At 41.8% G+C, this 22,843-nt stretch overlaps 1 protein-coding gene across 1 annotated transcript in view; it reads left to right on the forward strand.

Moving 5' to 3' along the window:
* Nucleotides 1-22,843, forward strand: part of TRPM6 (transient receptor potential cation channel subfamily M member 6) — a 161,112-nt gene that overhangs the window by 51,110 nt on the left and 87,159 nt on the right. The window contains exons 4-6 of the mRNA XM_073345124.2: nucleotides 6,768-6,948; nucleotides 19,196-19,409; nucleotides 21,754-21,878. Of these exons, the coding sequence (XP_073201225.1) occupies nucleotides 6,768-6,948; nucleotides 19,196-19,409; nucleotides 21,754-21,878 (520 nt within the window). The remainder of the gene's footprint in view (nucleotides 1-6,767; nucleotides 6,949-19,195; nucleotides 19,410-21,753; nucleotides 21,879-22,843) is intronic.

Genomic DNA, 22,843 nt, shown 5'->3' on the forward strand with positions numbered 1-22,843 from the left:
GCTGCTTTAAATCTCAGGGTAGTTAATGGACGAATTGATCTTCCTCAGCAAAGCACTCTTGAGGTACCCACACCAGTTTCAGCTGGGACCCAACACCAGGTTGAGGAGAAACTCGACTGTGCTTATGGGTTTCTGCATAAAGTTAAAGTGCTGAATAATGTGATGTCTGTATGACAGAAGTTACGGCACTTACCATTTTTAGACAGGGAAGCTGTTTCAGAGGAACTTAGAAAACTTGTTCAAAAGGACATGATTGAAGAGATTGACTCCTCAGAATGAGTTTCACCTATAGTAATGACACAGAAGAAGGGTGGAGGCATTCGCCTTTGTGTGGACTTAAGGGAGCCAAATAAAGCCGTTGTGATTGACAGCCATCCTCTTCCTCACATAGAAGAAGTATTTGCAGAACTCCCATGGAGCAAAGATGTTTTCTACTCTTGATTTGCAGACTGCATACCACCAGGTTATGTTGCATGAAGATAGCAGAGACCTCACAGCATTTATTACACGAGGGACTATTTCATTTTAAACGTGTTCCATATGGTCTTGCATCTGCCCCAAGTGCCTTTCAAAAAATGATGTCATTGATTCTGAAGAATCAACATGGAGTTCAGTGCTATCTGGATGATATTATCGTGCTCGGAAATACTTCTGAGGAGCATGACAATAACCTGCAGTCTGTACTAAACTGCATCAGCACAGCAGGCCTCCAGCTCAATAGGTCCAAATGCAAATTTAGACAAACTGAACTCTCCTTTCTGGGGCAAACAATTTCACAGGCTGGACTAAAACCAGATCCAGATCATATCCTGGCAATTTGAAATGCTCCACCTCCAACAGATTTGCAAACCTTATGTTCCTTCTTGGGTCTTACCTCCTGGTATGCAAAATTCATTCCCAATTATGCTTCTGTCATTGAACTGTTATGGGAATTACTATGGGGAAGTTCAACCTTAGTGTGGACAATGGATGCACAAGCTAGTTTTGAAATGGTGAAAGACTTGATTGTACATAATCCAGTACTTGCACTATTCAGTCCTGCATTGCTCACAATTGTAACTACTGATGCTTCTGATTATGGACTTGGGGCTGTCCTCACACAAATTCAGGAGGACAACACAGAGAGGACTGTTGCATTTGATTCAAGGACACTAAGTAATGCTGAGAGGAAATATTCTACAGTTGAAAAAGAATCACTTGCTTGTGTCTGGGCTACTGAAAAATGGAGAACTTACCTGTGGGGCCACACGTTCAAGTTGCGCACAGACCACAGCCCTTTGACAACATTGCTCACCACAAAAGGACTGGGAAGAGCAGGATACCTTATTGCTTGATGGTCTGCAAGAGTACTCTCTTTCAATTATGAACTGGAATACAAGCCTGGAAACCAAAATGTGGTAGCTGATTGCCTTTCTCACCTGCCTTTGCCTTCACCAGATGGTCCACCGGAGGAGGAGGAGGATGTAGTAGTTGCACTTTTTACAAGCACTCTCACTGCAGTTACAAGAGACCAATTTCAAGCTGCTTGTTCAGCGTGTCCAATTCAAGAAAAACTATGGGAATTTCTGACAAAGAGATGGCCCAGTAACTCTAAAAACCTTGACCCAGTTTTGCTGCCTTATTTTAGAGTTTGGGATGAACTTTCTTTGCTTGATGGCTGTGTGCTACGAGGTACACACCGGCTCCTTGTGCCAGAAGAATTACAGTCAAAACTCATACACCTAGCACACGATAATCATCAAGGAATTGTCCGAACCAAACAACGACTACGGGATCTGTATTGGTGGCCAGGGATGGACTCTCAAACTGAAGTACTCATAAAATCCTGTGTCACTTGCCAAATGCATGATAAAACAGCAGTGACATGTACCCCTCCATTACAGCCTGTTCCTCTTCCTGAATCTGCATGGGAAAAAGTGGCGACTGACATTGTAGGACCCTTTGATACTGCTCCAATTGACTGCTGTTATGCCATCACTTTAATAGACTATTTCAGTAAATGGCCTGAAGTAGCGTTTACATCGCAAATCTCTTCTGCTACAGTAATTAAGTTCCTTATTTCAGTTTTTAGCAGGGAGGTAACCCCAAAGAACTGGTTTCAGATAATGGTAGTCAATTTACTTCCCTGGAGTTTGAAACTTTTCTAGCAGAGAGGAACATTTTACACAGAAGCTCATCCCTACATTACCCTCAAGCCAACTGGGAAATCGAATGGTGTAACAGAAGTTTGAAAGAGAGTTTGCAAACGGCTAAACTGGAAGGGCGATTGTGGATAACCTTCACTACTGATTTCTTGCAAGCATACTGGGCTACACGACATGCCACAATGCAAAGATCACCTGCAGAGTTACTGCAAGGGAAACAGATGCATACTAAACTGAACATTGCTGGATTGTTAAAGGCATGACCTGATGCCCCAAAAGAGGATGATGTGAGAAAAACTGTTGAACAGAACCAAGCAAAGTCTAAGGCTTTCACAGACAATCAGCGGGGTGCTAAGGAACCAGAGTTTGAGTGTGGTTCCTTCATTAGAATATGAAAACCTGGAATTTTACGCAAAGGGGACCATAAATTCACAGCTCCTCTTAAAATCATAGAGAAGAAGGGGCCTTACACCTATCGACTTTCTGATGGGTGGGTATGGAATGCTTCTTATGTTGCACCTGCCTATGCACCAAGAGGAGATTATGCCAACACCCAGTCTGCATTGGATGACTTCACCGTAGTACCAACACAACAAGACATTGCACTGGAACTGGGGCTTGAGAGACGACCCGTCAGACCCAGACGACTACCTGTCTGGACTAGAGACTATGTTATATAGTATCTACAGTGTTTTCAGTGTAATATTTCTGCCAACAGTATAGTGTCTTGTTTCATATTTGTTCCTGTGGTTAGAACAACAATGTTTATTTTAATTGGAAGAGTTTCTTAAGAGAGGAGGGAATGTGGTGTTTAGATGCTGCTTGTAATTATTAGAATTGGGAGCACTGGCTGTTGGGAGTCTGAAAGGACAGGAAACAGGAAGGAGGGGGGAAGAGTTGAGAGGCTGGGAGAAAGCTACAGAGGGTGCAGCAGCAGCTTGGTAAAGAGGTTTCCACTTTGAAAATAAAGTTCTGTTGAAGCTTGTTAGTACCTTGCCTGGTTGATACAACAGGGAACGGGGTAGGGGAGTTGGATAGGGGGTGGGGTCCTGGGGGACAGTTAGGGACGGGGGTTCCGGGAGGGAGTGGTCAGGGGACAAGGAGTGGGGGGGGGTTGGATGGGTCAGGGGGCAAGGAGCAGGGGGTTGGATGGGTCTGGAGTTCTGAAGGGGCCTATCAGGGGTGGGGGTGTAGATGGGGGCAGGGAAGTCAGGAGACAGGGAGCGGGGTTGGGTCCCATGGGGCAAGGAGCAGGGGGTTGGATGGGTCAGGGGTTCTGAGGGGGGCAGTCAGCAGGCGGGAAGTGGGAGGGGGGGAATACGGGGTGGGGGCCAGACTCTTTGGGGAGGCACAGCCTTCCCTACCTGGCCCTCCATACCGTTTTGCAACCCCAGTGTGGCCCTCGGGCCAAAAAGTTTGCCAACCCCTGCTCTAAGAGCAAACTTTTTGGCCCGAGGGCCACGTTGGGGTTGCAAAACGGTATGGAGGGCCAGGTAGAGAAGGCTGTGCCTCCCCAAAGAGCCTGGCCCCCACCCCGTATCCTCCCCCTCCCAGTTCCCGCCCCCTGACTGCCCCTCTCAGAACCTCCGACCTGTCCAACCCGCCCCCCCCCCCCGTCTCCTTGTCCCCTGACAGGTCCCCCGGAACCCCAACCCCGTTCCTTGTCCCCTGACCGCCCCCTCCTGGGACCCCCATCCCTAACTTCCCCCCAAGAACCCCACTCCCTGTCCAACACCCCCCTGCTCTCTGTCCCCCCCTTCCCGGGACCCCAGGGACCCCCCAGGACCCCACCTCCCCTGCTCCCTGTCTCCTGACCCCCCCCAAACCTCCACCCCATCCGACTGCCCCCAGGGACCTCCCCGCCCTCCCCCTTACCATGCCGCTCAAAGCTGCAAGACGGTTTATTTGAAAGCCTGGGAGGTGGGCAGGCGTAGGACGGTTCCACAGGCCATAGTTTAGCCACCTCTGCCTTAGAGTTTGTGTTTGTGTGTGTGTGTATGCCTGTCCATCTCTGGCCTCTTTCTGACAGGTCTGTGTTTTCTGTTAATCCTTCAGGGTTTGTCCTGACTCAGAAAAAGGCTACATTTAAACTGAATTTAGCTAGCACATGTTAACTAAGCCCAACTAAAACTGAACCACTTTGCGTAATCAAGACAAACCCCTCGGATCTGTGTGGCATATCCTTGTTTCAGAGAAGTTCTCTCCCCCCGCAAACTTCTCTCCACTGTTATATATTGAATCAGAATGCTTGTTTGTCTTGGAAGTGAGTGCTTACTAAGCAGTCTCATTATGTTTTGTTCTTCAAGTGTTGAGTCCTCATTACCTTCTGACTTTTAATCAAGCATCATTGCACAAGCAATAGTGAGGGTAGTTACATTTCTACAACTCTTCAATTCCCCATTGTGTGTACCAGTTTTTTTTCAGTATTTATGTGAGTTTTCATTCCTCCAATCTGCATTTGTAGGACGCTGAATAGCTCAAATTTAATTAAGCTTATTTGCTTATATCAAAGAGTTTTGAATGCATGTATAATTAAGAAGTCTCTAGGTACCAAAAAGTACCTTCATAAACAATGACCTTGCTGTGCTGAATACAATGTACTCGGGTTCAGATGTGATAGCTTTAGGTTCTCTCTGTGGCAGCTCTGTTTTCCCTGACTTAATTATTAGTTTAATCAGAATATTATGTGAGGAAAGACTAATATCCTGTTTCTGATTAAGTATTTCAAACATGATTTCCCTCAGATGGTGTTCTAGTCTGTCACAGTATAAAAAGAGAGGCTTAAAATGTAATGGTTATTTCAAACCTTATGGTGCCATCATTCTTTGTGGTAGAGAGACCAGGAAGTCTGCATTTCAGATTTCTCAGGATCTACAGGAGGTGATGACTGTCCTAAGTTTTGTGTAGATTGACACTGCTATTTTAAACATTGTTGATGTAATTTTCCCCGTCTTTTTGGAATCTTACAAAAGAGAGTTGGCGATCATTTAAAATAATTTTTTTGGTTCTGTATTGCTTTCTTATCTGCTCTTTCTTCTTGCTATTTCATCCTTCACTTGGTTAGACTTATTTTTTATCTTCTATTTTTTTATTCTTGCTTCCTTTGTTTACTGCCTATGCCTCTCTTTTGTAGCTATTTTTTTCTCTGTAGCAAACCATCCCCATTTGTTATAATTTTTATATCTGCTTTTAACAGTGTTAGGCAAACCTTAAAAGATTTGGGGTTTTGGCTCAGATAACTAGTAAAAATTTGAGATACTTGTCTGAACTATCTATTCCAAACCCTGCCAGTTCTCTTCTCCCATCCTTCCCTTTTGCAAGAGAACCAGTTCTGTATCCCTAACTTCCCATGTTCAGCTCCTCACAAGTAGAGCCCTACAAATCTGTGGATATCCACGTACCATGTTTGCTGATTGGATGCTGATACACATTTTGTATCCACTCAGGGATCCACTCACACGATTCCCTGTCTCTCTGGAAGGCTTCCATAAACCTCTTAACTTTGATCCCGTTGTGGGGTTTTGCAGGTCTAGTCTTTACTGTTGACCTTGGATCAGCTATTGATTTCAGTTGTATGTGGTCTGTTGTTTCAGAGGTGCTCAAGAATTCATTGAGTGCATATGTCGGGAGCTGCTGAGGTACAACAGAGAAGGAAAGGTTGGGGGAGGGCTTTTGGGTGGATGGTAAAAATTGAGGGACATGGTGGGAGCTCGCTGGGTGCAGATTTATGAAAGCAATCTAAATCCTTAAAATTTTGGATTGATTCAGGGAAAGGATTGGAGTTCAGAATAGTTTGTCCTCTTAACTGATTGATTTGCTCATCCATGATTTTTAGGATACTAAAAATACTACTATCTTTTAATGCTGGTAGACTGGCCAGATTTTCCCTATAGAAATAGACAGGATCAGAGGGAGAATATTGCTAAGGGCATGGCAAATTTTAGAATATCACAAGAATATTTTAAAACCTGAAATGTTCCCAGAGAAGATGCCAGGTGTATTAATAGATTAAGCTAGAAGGCGAGACTAGGAACTTGTTGAATAGTAGTGTCTTCTGCTGTGGGTTTTCTATGCCAAATGCAATTCTGCTAATGTCTCATTAATATTCTACTTCAGTGGACGTACTTTATTACATTCAATTAAGTAGTAGTTGAGATAAAATAGCATAAAGCTTCTTAATCTCTATCCAGTTAAAGGGCAGCCCTGTCCTTGTGATGTCCTACTCGTCCATGACTGGAGCTCCTAGGTGCAACCACAATACAAATAAATTAATCATCATCATAATCCATTTTAGAATCCCACTATTTATCTTAACTGGGATCCAGAAATCCAGAAGGCTGAGCATTGTAAGTCTGAAATTCAACTTTCAGTTTAATTCATTAATAGCTTATGGATGTGGCAAGCTATACAAACATTTGCAAAGTGTAAGAAAGAGACAAGACCCAGAGATAGCTGAGTGTGTTGGTGTTTTAATCCCATGTCTTTTTGTCCCTATTAATTGTTTTAATTTGATTAAATTTAATTTGATGGCAGATTGCTATGTAGTGTGATGCCAATTTTGCAGATTTAACAAGTGGTATTTGAGATAATCTATGTAATGCATGACTCTATTTTTAATTTGAGATGTTGCTGTGGACGGCTGATTAGAGATCATCCTGGGATAGAGTATAGTTCACCTGTCTACCAGTCTACCAGAGAGAGGGAGAATGAAGAATGGTCTGTCGAAAAGCATACACGTACAAGTCCTACTGACTCATTTGGAACGATCAATTTCCAAGACGGAGATCACACTTACCATGCCAAGGTTTGCCTGTAAACTACAACTTTATTTGATTTTAACAATGCTGGGTTAACATGACTTCTCTTTTTACGATTTTAATGATAAAGAAACTGGACAAGTTAAAATTAGCACTAGGTGAACCTCAAACTGTTTGGCTGAAACAAGAAAACAGACCAAGTTCAAAGTGGCCCAGTAAAAGCATGCATATAGTGCCTTCATGTTACACTATTAGTTTGGGAGCAGAAGGTAGTAAAATCTCATTATGTGGACAAGTTAATTGTAGAGAGGTAAGGGAGGTGTTGTTTGATATGTAAAAAGCCACAAAATTATCATTTTAATGTTGTCACCGTCTGCGACATGGCATGGGAAACTTGCTGACCTCCAGACTTTCAGCCCCGGGTCCTCTGGCTGGAGGAAATTTTGATAATACAATGTCATCAGAAATGGGTCGAGTTGGGTATCATTCGAAAGCCCTTTCTCCCATGAGCACAATGATACCAAACACAACAAACCTAGAACAAATACATATTGAGAAAATGTTTAAAAATCAATGTTTTTTAAATTATACCATAACACAGGGATGCAGTGCGTACACAGAAAAAAACATTGATCTTTGGTAATCCTAGGGAAGTTAGCCTTGAGAAGTAGGATTCAAAACATTTATTCATCAAAGTCCTATCTTCTCCATCTAGGGCACCACTCCTAGATGCATTGTCACCCTGATCGTTGTCTGGGCCACATTCATACATTTCCATACAGGGCAGGCTGTTGGCCAAATGTTTTCAGGGAAATGAGCACCTGAGCTTTGCACCCAAGCATTTCATTAGCTGAAGAACTGATTTGGGAGAACATGGTATTTCACACAAGACAGGTGGGATCAGTCCATCCTCCAAGACATACGTGTGCCCTATAGAGGAGGGTAGTTTTGGATTCATTCAGTCATTCTGGAGCCATTCCATTTCTTGATAATTTTCCCTCTTGATAGTGGGTGGAAATGTACCCCTTGTTGGTCATTTGTCTTTTTCTTGGAAAACAACCACTAATGTAACTCTTCAAGTATTGTAATGTTGGTCTTCAAATGGTAAACTTGACATATGAATGATTCCAATGCATTTATGACCTCACCAGTGACTGTCTCAGCCATTCCAAGCACTTTCAGAGTGAGGAGAGTGTCTTTAGAGGTTGAATCAAATGCCTTCTGATAAAATTTATGAATTTGGCTGAGTCACACAGTTTGCACTGGTAAAACAGTATTTGTTTCTGTTGCTTTTACTTTTTGATGAAACACATTACATACATTCTTGGTGTTGCACTTGAGGTGATGCACAATATCATTTGCATGGTGTCTTTTGGGTCAGTGCACCCATTTAACTTTACTTTTATGCAACGTTCCCACTTAGAGTGGCTGCCTCATATAGTTTCTCTCCTGTCTCATGGGTTGAAACTGTGCTTAATGGATGCCTTTGGGCTTCTGGCTTGCCATAGAAGAAGCAGGTGGTGTTCTTGAAACACATGTCATGGGACCTACTATAAGTCAAGTGTAACATCTGATGAAGTGAGCTGTAGCTCACGAAACCTTATGCTCAAATAAATTTGTTAGTCTCTAAGGTGCCACAAGTACCCCTTTTCTTTTTGCATATACCAGCGTGTTATCTAGAGCAGTGAGGAGCTGTATCATCACCTGCCCTGTAACCTGAGGTGCCCTGCAATGCCATGCTGCTGTAGCTCCCAACCTGAATCCCTCACAGTCACCAGCATGCAGATGCCGCTGAGTGTTTGTGAGTAACTGCAGCATGCCAGCCGTACTCTAGTCACACTTTGGCTCTCACCAGCCACTACTACAGGGTGACCCCTGGAATGTATGTTATGTACTGTCCAGCCCTCTCCTGAGATATTAGGTCTGTTGTCCCTCCAAGGGAACAATACACAACAACTTGCCACCTTAAATGGCAATTTAATTTAAACACACTAGATTGGATTAAACAATCAAACAAGTTTATTAACAAAAGAAGATAGGATTTTAAATGAGTACAAGTAATAAGGCATAAACCTCAGAAATGATTATATGAAGAATAAAGATAAAACATTTTCTAGTTCCTAACTTAACAAACTTCACTGGATTCCAGGTAAAGTCCTTACCATATCCTTCCAACCATGTTCCTGATCAAAATCTTCAGGTTAGGACCTCTCCCACAAAGTCCAACAGCTGTTTCTTTTGTCGTCTTAGGTGCAAGGAGGGAGATGGACAGGGAGAGAGATATCTTGGGATGTTTGCCCTTCACTGTTATACTTCAGCCCCCCTCATATAGTGCTATCCTGTGTGCTGAGATGCAGTTTTTCTTTGTCTTCTTTTTCTCTCTCACTGTCTGAGGACTTTATTTACAGCTTATTTGCAAATTGCGGTAACCATACATCCCTTTAAGTCCTGCTTGACTGGTTGTGCCCTAACTGGTGCTAGGTGGGTTTGAACATGTGCTTTTATCATTATACAGGGTGGATTTCATAACTTTACACACAATATTGTTGCATACAGTTCACCATGATATTATTGACTGGTGAGCTATTAGTTTTCAAATGATACTTCCCAAGACATTTTGTACAAAGATTATTACAGTAATATGTAGGGTGTGAATACAAAGGTGCATTCAGTCACAGTGAGTCTTGCCCACAGCTAGTACTTGTCCCTGATTTTCAACTTTTCCCTGATTCTTGATGTGCTTCCTCTCCAACCTTGCCATGATTTAGTTTATGGGCACACTTCTTAGAGTACGTAAGGTGCCACTGAGCATTGTGTTTAACCAGGTGCTCCATGGTGATATTCTCCAAAGATGCAGCTGCTAGTCGGTATGCTCTGTCTTCCGACTGATGCCTAAAAATGATCAAAACCAATGTAAACTCAAGGATTTTGTAATACTTTGGGTTTGTAATTAATTGTTTTGTAATGTATGTTATGTAACTGTGCATGCCATTTGCAGATGGATTCCAATAATTTCTGGCTGGATGCTGACACCTTAAACAGTAGTAAATGCCTTACTACAACTCTTTTGGCATAAAAGCAAAGCTCATAAGCAATAGAACTACTTCTTTTTAGCTGGTAATTGCAAATCAATTTGAAGGGCCCCTTTCATTTTATAATCTGTTAATCTGTAACTTTAAAAACATGAATCAGATATCATGTTCTGATCATTAATTGATAACACACTACTGTCAGTCGAGGGCCGCAATTTAACTTTGTGAGGGTACATGCCTGACACTCCTGTGTTAAAGTGAAATGAAAATAGTTAATTTTAAAAAATATTTTCTGGACTGTATATCTACATAATTGTTCTAGGTTTGTCATGGTTGGTACCATGCTGGTCATGGGAGAAAGGGCTTTCAAATGACACCCAACTTGACCCATTTCCAAGGACATTGTTCTATAAACCTTTCCACCAAATGGAGGACCTGGAGCTGAGAGGACAGCAAATCCCCTTCCGCTATGCCACCGACAGCATTGAAATTATGAATCAGTAGATTTTTACTAATCAAATGACATCTCCCTTACCCTTCTATCATTAACTTGCCAATAGAACTACACACACTCCCAGACTGTACACTGTGATCAAAACAGTCTGGTTCTTACTCACAATGAGGTCCACAGATCCATGACTGTTCCTCTGCTCTACGTAGGCAGACCAAATCTGTCAATCAGAGGCAGGAGAGGGTACTCTGAGAAACTGCTAGATGTCATCTTCCTCTCCAGTTGCAGGCAGGCAGACCAGCTCTTCCCCTACTGCAGAGCAAATTTAAAGAAAAAAAAGGCTTAAAATCTTCAGACCATCAGGATTTGCCTTTATCAGCAGAAATGATCCCTTTTCTTCTCTGAATCCCTGTGCCTCTCCGTGCCCCCTGCTTTTCCAGGTAGCATGCAGCATGGCAGAGAAGGCTCAGAACAGAGAGAGAACCAGACACTGTCTCCTATACCTCCCTGCCGATTAAGTGCCTGCACAGAGATCTATGCCTCTTTTGTGGAGGCCCATGGCTCTCTCAAGTGCTCAGGTTGTGGCAGGATTTTGGTAGGATTTCCTGCAGCCTCTGTCTCCAAGCAGGAGTACTCCCAGGAAGCAGTGGCAACACCTCAGCAGCAAAATTCCCTGGGTCTGGCACAGGCAGGGATACCAGTCCTCCGACCAGCACAATCAGCAGCTCTCTCCCCTCTTACCTCATCCCTCCATCCCTGAGGAGTGAAGACTGAAGCACTGTACCAAAGGGCCAGGGAAGCTTCCTGACGAGCTGCTGAAGCCCATGCTAGCCACAACTGTTGGCTGTGGAACAGCTGCCCAGTCCCTCCCTCACACCGCTGCAGTGGCAGGGGGCTACCAATAGTGTTCCAGAGCAGACAGAGCAAAGAGATCCTGATAAGGGGTCCTCACCCCAACCCCTCCTTCCATGCTACAGCTTGGCCAGCCCTGCAGTAGCCCAGAACTACTCCTGGCCAACAGTGTCAGCCCAGATCCGTCTCATAGTGCAACAAGTGGCCCAAGTACTCACTTTGAACCTCCAAGACTGGAGCCTGGTGTACTCCTGGGGTAGGGTCAGCTTATCTCCAGGCCACATCTAGGAATCTCCCTTGAACAAAGCATGGGACCCAGAGAAGCCCCCTCTGGCCCCAGTCCAGCACAAACCTCTTGCCTGAACCCCCTCTATTTCAGGGTAAGAAAGCTGCTCAAAAAGTAACCACAGGGTCCCTCTTCACAGGACTGTCACTATGAAATATCACTCTCTGCACTTGAGAGTCACCCTAACATAAAGTGCACAAAAAAGAGCCCCTCGATCCCCTTCATCTTCTGAAGATCCTGACTCGGGGGATTTCTGTAGGAGGTGCTCTGAGAAGCACAAAGTGAAAGTGAAATGTGTTTCCTTAAGCTGCCTAAATATGCAGAGTACAAGAGAGAGACATTTCTCAACACTTCATTCCTCTGCTCACCTTCATGAGTGCAGCACATTGGATATTCGTCAGCACCTAGTTCCTCTGTTCACCCTCACACAGGATAATCATCAGTGTTGGGTTCCCCAGCTCACTATCACAAACTGCAGCCTTGCAAATCACAGATGTTGTTTCCTCTAGGTGTTCCGTACACACAACCCCACAAAGTACAGGAAGACCAGCACTCCAACTCAGAGTTAGAAACTCAAATAATAAAATATTTTTGTAAAAAACCAGAAAAGACAAAAGGATGGACTTTCAAGCAAGCATGTGTTGGGTATTCTGAGAATTGTAAACTGTTCTAATGAAGTCTGCAGGTGCCCTAGATAAGCTATAGCTCTATACCCCTCCTCATGCCCCTGTGAGGGTGTAATAATGGGATAGGGATTTTCCCTCAATGTCAAAATTTAACCTGGGATCACTACAGAAGGTAAATGTGCCTTTTCCCCTTGTGGTCAGGGAGTTGTCATTTCTAAGTGGGATTTATTTATTTTTTTTACCTGAAAGAATGGCCACCTCACTCTACAGGCCTGTCACAGGCAGCCAAGTTCAGGCTGGCATAATCTTGGGCCCCTCCTTTGGGCTCAAAAACTATCAGGGGACCAGGCCAACAAAAAAAAAAAGAACTGTCATCTCACCCTAAGGGCTCCAGTAGGTTTCCACAAGCAATGCTAACATGGATGGCCCCTCTCAATCTATTTAAAAAGGTACAAGGGAAGGTAACAAACAGATGTCATGAAACACATAAGGGGTATGTCCGGATACCTTGCCTTAACCCATAGTCTGGCTGAAGGGAGAGCAGAGATTTCCACTGCTGACTGAGCCACTCCTTGCCATGGGGCACTCGTGTTAATGTTCTTGAGCAAGTTGTGTAAGTCTTTAGGACTGTGCCTGGAGGGCAATAAACTTTGCCGAGTGCATTTGTCACTGAACTGTGCCCATGGTCTGTCTCTGAGTAACATCAAGGTCTGCTGAATTAGTAGGCTGTGCTCTCTGCTCATGCTGGTAACACCGGAGCTCCAAGAACAGAAGCACTTAGCTGCTGTGACAGCTTAGCAGGCTTGACAGTGTTGCCATAGCAACAACATTCCTCAGCACTTGACAACATGAAGTGACAACAGTTTGACAGTCTCTCAGATACTTCCTAAACTTGGTCTAGGAGCACAACACTGTCAGTACAGGTTCTTGTCTTTTGGTTTAGCAACAGCATTGCAAATGTTTATGGAAATGCTGGCAGTGTTAGTAGTAGCTTTCAGACATGAAGGAATCCAAGTCTAACTCTTACCGTGTGACCTCCTTAGACAAACCTCATGCAGAGCAGTCTTAGACTGCACCTCCCAAGGGATAAGGATGCTGTAGAATCACTGTTTAGAGAAAGGTTTCAGAGGAACAGCCGTGTTAGTCTGTATTCGCAAAAAGAAAAGGAGGACTTGTGGCACCTTAGAGACTAACCAATTTATTTGAGCATGAGCTTTCGTGAGCTACAGCTCACTTCATCAGATGTTTACCGTGGAAACTGCAGCAGACTTTATATACACACAGAAATCATGAAACAATACCTCCTCCCACCCCACTGTCCTGCTGGTAATAGCTTATCTAAAGTGATCAACAGGTGGGCCATTTCCAGCACAAATCCAGGTTTTCTCACCCTCCACCCCCCCACACAAATTCACACTCCAGGAGAGTGAATTTGTGTGGGGGGGTGGAGGGTGAGAAAACCTGGATTTGTGCTGGAAATGGCCCACCTGTTGATCACTTTAGATAAGCTATTACCAGCAGGACAGTGGGGTGGGAGGAGGTATTGTTTCATGATTTCTGTGTGTATATAAAGTCTGCTGCAGTTTCCACGGTAAACATCTGATGAAGTGAGCTGTAGCTCACGAAAGCTCATGCTCAAATAAATTGGTTAGTCTCTAAGGTGCCACAAGTCCTCCTTTTCTTTTTGTTTAGAGAAAGGTTTCAGAGTAGCAGCCGTGTTAGTCTGTATTCGCAAAAAGAAAAGGAGTACTTGTGACACCTTAGAGACTAACAATAATTAGTTAAGAGACAATAGTCTCTAAGGTGCCACAAGTACTCCTTTTCATTTAGAGAGAGAATCAGTTAACTCACTCTCTGTGTATTCCCCATTTTGGAGTGAGCACAGATGCTATCCTCTACAAAGTTCCTTATTTTCAGAAAGACAGGCAAGGCTACAGAGCTTCCTCTGATCTGCAGTGAAGTTATCTCTTGCCAGAAGGATTCTCAGGTCATTCAAATGGTGGATGACTACAAGCAGATTCAACTCAGGTTTTATTATAGGAGAATCAATCAGGATAGTTATTGCCACAGATGCAAGCCCAGAGGGATGAGACACTCACACAGGATTGAGGACAGTCCAAGGAATCTGGTCCAAACAAGAGAGCAAGTACAGCATAAACTGGCTAGCGCTCCGGGCAATCCTATATGATAACAAGGCCCTGCTCCCATATCTGGGCCCACCTCATGCTGATCATGACAGATGACACCACAGGTATGTCCTATGTCAACAAACAAAAGGGAACAAGGTTTATAGTCCTTCAAAGAGAAACTCCTCCTGATGACTTGGGCAGAGGAGAATTTGCAGTCAACTTACTCCCTTGACATCCAATAAAAAGTTGAAAGTCACAGCTGATGGCTCAGGCAAAAGTTAGATCATTCAGAATGGGAACTACACCCCATGGTGTTCCATCTATTGATAAAGAATTTGGTCTCCCAGAAGTGGATCTATTTGCCTCCCACCTGAATCACAAAGTTCAGTGCTATTCTTTTGCTGTGGGGTCACAAAAATGGCCAAAAGACACTCTTACCTATCTTTCCTTTCCTCACCAGGATGCTTCAAAAGATCGGTAGAGAAGCAGCACTGGTAAATCTGGAAGCCACTGTGATGTTTTGGGGTGCTCTCAGACCAGTATGGGGCTCTGACACTGCCTTCCCTATTACCTTGTGTGAGACTTTGTGCTGTGAAGCTGTCATTCAGATCCTTGACACCAATAGCCAGACCTCAAGCATAAGTTCTCACCTGGGCTCTCACCAGCCTAGTTACTACTTGCAGGGTGACACCAACAGCTCTTCTAGTCCCGAGTCTCTCCAAATACAGTCTCCCTGAGTTCTTAATTACCAAACACTGGCACTGTTCCCCCCTGGTTTATCACCCCCAAAATCAGCCCTCCAGCTACCAGCTTGCATTGGCATATACATGCCACATTGTGTCTTGGGATTGAGCTAGGGTGCAAAGTACATCTGTCACAAATAACAGGTTCTCTAACTCAGGCAGCTACTTGGAGTTAATTAAGAAGATGAAATTGGTGAAATGCACACAAACTTTGAGCTTTAGTTAATAAAGACAAATATAATTGAAATAAGAGATAAATTAATATACACAAGAATAAATACAATAATATAGTTTCCTGCATTGTTCGCACTTACAGTCTTACACTGCACATACTTACCACCTTATGGAGACCATTAGAAACAAAGATGGAAGGAAATTTAAAAGGAGATCACCCCAAGAGAAAGGTGCTGGGCCTGGCTTCCCACCTCATTGTCCCATGTAATTGTTCTGGTGTCCCAATAACAGGTCTGACAACCACATCATTTGTATACCTTTTCCTATTCCACCCACATATGACCAGGTCCAGATCTGACACATGTCCAGGTACATATTCCAGCACGTGTGTGGTGTTCTAGCCAACCATATGTGGTACTCTGGCTAACTATAGTTAAACTGCTGACCATTAATACCTCAATTGCATCAATTAATGTCCCAGAAGTTTCACTACGTCCACACAGTTAGCTCCATGGTTACTATATTACAAAAGTACCCTAAGGTGATACCGTGTGTTCATGTGTGGTTTACCTGCTTATCACACAATACATTACTAAATGATCACAAAATAAATATTGCTAAATTTTATAACCATAGGTCAAGCAAGTATCATTTCATAACCTTTGGTCAAGCACATACTACTCATGCTGGCTTATGCCAACTGCCAGCTTCTAATGGGCTTCATTCTAAGCCCTTAATACTTAATATTTAAGACCTATAGCCAAGTGTATTTTTCATAACTACATACTTCTAGTTGCTATTACAGTTTCAAGAACTTCCATTATTCTTTCTATAAGCATGCTTAAGCAGATATGTTAAATTTTACCCTAAACTATAAACCCTCCAAAGTTGGGTCAGAGATCAATAGTCAATAATACAGTTTGCAGACCAGATACCTGCTTGGTATGAAAATAATCAAAACGTTTATTTAATAGAAAAATCACAGATTCAAAGATGAAATAGTAAAGCAAAAGCAAACATATACAAGTTACACAGAAACATAAAGACACAATCTCAGCCTTTACACTTTCACATCAATAAAATCCCTTATCTAATAAAATACCCTGATGCCTTTACGCAGTTTCCCAGCATACACCCTAGCTATCACATTCATGGATCCAGCATTTATGGACAGTCACCCACCTCAAGACTGTTCCTCGGGTTCTGAATAAAAAAACATCAGTTGCAAGCTGTTTTTAAAAGGCTTTTTCTTTTCTATTTCCCCCTTTTGGCCCATGATAACTCATGGTTATTCAGAGGAGGGAAACTACCTCTTAACTTCGACAGCTTGGGGGGATGTCTCAATGTTTTCCATTAACTCTAACAGAGAGACAAGGTGGGTGAGGTAATATCTTTTATTGGACCAACTTCTATTGGTGAAAGAGACAAGTTTTTGAGCTTACACAGAGCTCTACTTCAGGTGTGGAGATTTGCATAAGCTCAAAAGTTTTGTCTCTCTGATCAACGGAAGATGGTCCAGTAAAAGATACTTCCACACCCACTTTGTCTCTCTAAAATACCCTGGGACCAACACAGTTACAACAACACTGCATACATTAACTCTAATGGTCCATCATTGTCTTTTCCTGGGCTGGACTGTTACTTAAATCTGGTTTCATGTAAACACCCGGCTTGTGAGGGCCACCCCTCCGTGCTTGATTGTTCACTCTCCTGCTGGGAAGTGTAGTTGGAGTTGTAGTACAGATTATGAGCACAGTTTTCCATATACACAAATACACAGATTCATAATTTCAGTCTGTATACATATCTCATAATGGCGATCAAGTTCAGAACATTACCAGTTTTCATAAAAGACCTTACTTGATAGTACAATAATACAGTATGTAATCAGTTGCTTTAACTGCTCATTTTTGGGGTATAACCCTTTAGTTCTCCACTTGGGATGTCTGGCCCCTAGTTGTCACAGCTGCATTCTGGCCAAGGAGATCTTGATTCTCTGACCACCTTAACATAGTACAAATACCTCCCATGCCCTTTTCACCTAGAGGGGATATGATATTACAAAGTCTGGTTATGCGTCAGAATCCAGAAAGTCTGAACCTAGGTGCCTGGTTCTTGAATGGAGCCTCTTGAGCCAAAATCTTAGAAGAAGTAATATTCACACTTCTAGCTTCCAGAGATAAGTTGACTAACTCAGTGTATTCAGTGGCCTGGTTGAGGATTATCCATTGGTACCAGGACAAGGAGTTCACTCCTCACATTTGCATCAATACTACAGATTCTTGAATTTCTTTGAGATGGACTCAAGCTAGGCCTGGCAGTTTAGACTCACAAAGATCAAGTTACTGCTTTGTCTAGCATCCTTAATGCAGCAGACAAGAAGTAAATTTCACCTTACCCAGATGTCCAGCATTTTTCTTATGAGAGCAACATTTTCTTCTACTTCCTTCTCAGTTGCACAAAGTTCTTTTATGACATCTTACCTGGTTCTCAGTGCCATTAAAGGCCCTCCATTTGAACCACTCATGAAGGTGTATAATTAATTCCTAACCATTGAAGTGGCCTTTTTATTGTAATTATGTCTGTTCACAGGGTGTCAGAGTAGGGTGCTCTTTTTCTGGAACCTCAATATTGCACCTTCCATAAATCTGACCTTGTCTTAATACTAAAGATTAACTCCAGACTCCATAAAGCACAGGATATTGCTCTTCCACCCTTCTGCCCACCTCTGTTGACCCCCAAAGACAAACTGTGGCATACTTTGGATGTCTGCAGAGCTCTCAAAGGATATATTCACTGCACAGTTCAGATCACAGAGAGAAATGCTTTTTATGCTTTATTATCTGGTGTCAAAGGGAAAGAAGGCTTTGAAATCTTCAGTAATTGAGCCACCTGGAAATGGTATCTCAGCAGCATAGAAGTGAGAAAGCATAACTCCATCTTCCAATATCAGAACTTGGTCCTCCAGAACTGCAGTCACTTCATGGGCCAGAAGACCTTACACTTCCTACAAAGAAATTGGTAAAGCAGCCACTTGGTCATCTGTCCATACTAGCTTTAAATTCTACAAGCTGGACATCAGTCATGATTTGATGCTGCCTTTGGTAGTCAGGTGCTCCTTGCTGTAGTATCCCAGTAATTATTAGGAAAGGGTTATCCCTTTTACATCTATTCATAACTGTATATAGAGGTTCGCCCCATCCCCTCCCTCAAATGGATACAGCTATGAAAATTGCAATGTCATGGATTTGAGGACCTCATTACAAATAAGAATAGAGAAATTTATCTGCGCCTTACCTGAAAATTTCCTTTGTTGGAGTAATGAGGTCCACAGATCCAACACATCCTGAGTGGGATGTTAACTGGGAAAAGATTTGGGATTATTAACTGGCACTCAGTGTTATTTATTGAATTCCTTGATCTGCAGGAGTATTGTTCTTTTTAGTTTAATGCTTTTTGAAAAAAATTTTTTTTACTGATTTGTGATTAATTCTTATAGGCTATGGAAGTGTCTCAAATGGCAGTGTCTCATAGGTGGAGCCACACCTCCCCTGCCTCTGATTGACAGGTTTTGTCCGCACCAAGGCTGCATAGAGCAAAGATCCAATGTCATGGGTTTGTGGACATCATTATTCCAAGGAGGGAAATTTTTAGGTGAGGTGTGGATATATTTCTTGTTATGAGTTCACTGAAGTTTGATATTTCAGTATTAGAACCCCATTTGCATTCTTTTTTTTCTTACCACAAGCACAGCTATGGAACATCACTAAGACCTTGCAAACTAGGGAGATTTATATGGCTATATGTATGTCTCAATGACTTGGACACTTTTATGCTATTCTCAGTAGGTCTCATTTTTTAAAGTCCCTTTCTTTGTGAAACATTAGAACTTTCACAACAAGGTCTTGAAGACTTTAGAACTGAGTACTTTCTAAGGTGCCACCATGTCTAGTTTTGGTTATTTAAAAAACATGCAATATACACGAGTGTGTTTCTTCCAGTATATTAGAACCTCTTATGACACCAAGCTGGACCAGCTATTACATCTGATGCTGAAAGAATGGCAGATGGAGCTGCCAAAGCTAGTGATCTCTGTTCATGGAGGCATCCAAAACTTCAAGCTTCCATCTAAGGTCAAACAGGTTTTCAGCAAAGGGTTGGTCAAAGCGGCTGAGACTACAGGAGCATGGATAATAACAGAAGGCATCAACAGTGGTAATTCTTTTTATCTATCTGGCTTTTCATCTAATACTTGCTCTTTGTTTTTCTCAGACGTACAAACTTGAGGGGTGATACAATGTATTGATGTAATGCAGTAATTTGGGGTTACTTATAACACAAAATAAGAAACTATAATTTGGAAATAAAAATAAAAGAAAATAGATATTCTGAGGGTATAGTAGACATGGGTGTGTCATCAGGCTGCTCCAGTTTTGACCAGTATTTTTAATACTTTCTATGAAAAAAGACCTGATCGTGTTATGCATGAAATAAGAAGCAAACTGCAGACCAATTGGAGTTGGCTGGAGTGCTTGACTTAGAATAGATTTTGATCTATTTTAGTAAAATGGTTGGAGTCCTAATACTGTATCAACTGCTAGCTATTTTGGTCAAGTGTTTGTTTTAAACAAAATTTCATTTATTTAGATTTCATTCAGGTTTATAAGTGTGAGCATTTTAAATTATGGTGCTCTGTTAACTAACCTGTGAATGCACTGAAACTCCCTGAAGAGTCACTCTTTACATTCCTCAAATGCTGAAATAATCTTGTTTCTTTAGTTGTATTCAGTGTAGTCATCTCACTTAGGGAACATGCTGATCTAGGGGAACCTCGCAATGACCTATACTACCCTGCTATAGTGCAATATCCCATAATGGAAATGGCGATAATAATTAGATTATAAAATCTATGGGATGGACTTTGCCATATCACTGAACTCTAGAGTAATTGTTCATAACATTATAAATTATTAGATTAATGTAATCATTTTTCTGTTATCTGTAACGGCTCTGCAAACAGACTTTTTTTTTTAACAGATTAGCTTTTTCAAAATTGTTAAAACACTTTGTAAACACACAGATTTCAGACAATGAGTTATTTGCAAACTATTCACAGTGGGCCAGATCTTCTCGTGACCCCCTGAGGGGTCCCAAACCCCAGTTTGAGAACCCCTGAGTTAGTGTAAATCAGTATAGCTTTCTGAAAATCAGTGTAGCAATGCTGACTTACACCAGTTGAGGGTCAGACCTTTTAACTAAGGGCTTGTCTGCACAGGGACATTCAGGGAAATTAATCCATATTAACTAAAGATGTGAATTTGAAGTGGATTACTTAAACCACATTAAATCCCTGTTTGGAATAAACCAAAGGAGGGTTGGGAATACTAACAAAGTGAATTGGTGATGTTTATACTCTCATACCATTTTTATAGCAATTTTCCAGTTCTAAGTGTGCGTGCTCCCTATTGATCAGGATCAGGCCTTGAATCACTGGCTGGCATTCATCATACTGTGGGCTGAGGAACTTTCAGTTTTGAAATTACTGTTTCAGTGTGTATTAGAAGAGGTTGGAAGGGGATAATAGACAAGGGAAAGAAAGATGCATTAGTTTTTTAGCTATTCTATAATTCAAAAATCAGAAAAGGTCACAGTCAAGGTATTTTTTTTATAATATTAAAATAATTTTTAATTGCTGTTAGTTGTCATAACTGCTTGAAAATTTGAAAGTGAAATGTTTCCTTATCCATTTTTTTTGGTTTTTTTACTCAAGTTATTTTATTAAGTGTAGAGTTTCTCCTCAGTGTGAGGCTGCTGATTTGTTATGTAGGACTTTTATAAAATAACAGGTTTCTTCTGGGTGAAAATATTCAAAAACAATTAGTTTATTTTGAAAAAAGTTCTCAAAAATTGGGGCACATCAACTTTGATATCCATTCAAAGTTATTTAAATGGTTAAAAATAAAAATTAGATTCAATACTTTAAAAAGTAAGTCCTGAAGAAGAGATCCATTTTGACCTTATTTCTGAAAACACTTACGCTTAACATTATGCATGTGAATAGTCCCATTGGTTACACACACGTGTAATGTTAAGCATGAGCAAGTCTGGAAGAATGGGGCACTATATTATTGTGTCCATTAATTAAACCTCACTTTTCCTATAATCCAGGGGTTCTCAAACTGGGGGTCGGGACCCCTCAGGGGTCGCAAGGTTATTACATGGGAGGGGGAGTCACGATCTGTCAGCCTCCAACCCAAACCCCGCTTTGCCTCCAGCTTTTATAATGGTGTTAAATATACAAAAAAGTGTTTTTTTAAATTTATGAGGGAGGTCGCACTCAGAGGGTTGCTATGTGAAAGGGGTCACCAGTACACAAGTTTGAGAACCACTGCTGTAATCTATATGAAGTATAACAATAGAGTGTATAATTATAATTACACTTACATTAAAAATAACTACAGAGTAAAATAGATGATGGAAGCAACTTTGGAAGTGTTGATCACAGTTGTGTAGCAGGAATTCAAATGTAGAATAATAATAATGATGATTATCTATTTAGGAGTGTCCAGGCATGTGGGGGATGCCCTGAAAGCTCATGCCTCTCAATATTTGAGAAAGGTCTGTGCCATTGGAATCCCTCCTTGGGGTATCATTGAGAACCAGAGGGACTTGATTGGAAAAGATGTGAGTTAATTAACTTTTTGTTCAGTCAATTGTACAAGAGTCTGCCAGCTTTCTTATCCACTTGTTGGTTTCCACTGTATTGTATCTTAATTTTTGGTGGCCAGATGGGAAACTGCCATGCATCATGAAAGAAGTAGTCCAGCCCATGGAGGGAATAAAGGCATAAAGCACTCACATTACAGGTGCCCATAAGGCACTACAGTAGCTCAGTCAAGTGTAGACCTGAAATGAAATGTTTGTTTCAATTTTTTCAAATGGAAAAATTAAAAATATTAGGAAAAATTTACTTTTTTCCTGTGGAAAATTTCAGTTTTGTAAAAAATACATTTTATCCTTGTCAAGGTTCCTTTTTCACTCTGAACTCTAGGGTACAGATGTGGGGACCTGCATGAAAACCCCCTAAGCTTATTTTTATCAGCTTAGGTTAAAACTTCCCCAAGGTACAAACTATTTTACCTTTTGTCCCTGGACTTTATTGCTGCCACCACTAAGCATCTAACAAATATAACCAGGAAAGAGGCCACTTGGAAATGTCTTTCCCCCCAAAATCTCCCCAAGCCCTACACCCCCTTTCCTGGGGAAGGCTTGATAAAAATCCTCACCAATTTGCATAGGTGAACACAGACCCAAACTGTTGGATCTTAAGAACAAGGGAAAAGCAATCAGGTTCTTAAAAGAAGAATTTTAATCGAAGAAAAAGTAAAAGAATCACCTCTGTAAAATCAGGATGGTAAATACCTTACAGGGTAATCAGATTCAAAACATAGAAAATCCCTCTTGGCAAAACCTTAAGTTACAAAAAGAGACAAATACAGGAATATACATTCCATTCAGCACAACTTATTTTATCAGACATTTAAACAAAACAGACTCTAACGCATATCTAACTAGATTGCTTATTAACTCTTTACAGGAGTTCTGACCTGCATTCCTGCTCTGGTCCCGGAAAAAGCAACACACAGACA

This window comes from Lepidochelys kempii, chromosome 5 (genome assembly GCF_965140285.1).
Source record: "Lepidochelys kempii isolate rLepKem1 chromosome 5, rLepKem1.hap1, whole genome shotgun sequence".
Taxonomy (NCBI): Eukaryota; Metazoa; Chordata; order Testudines; family Cheloniidae; genus Lepidochelys; species Lepidochelys kempii.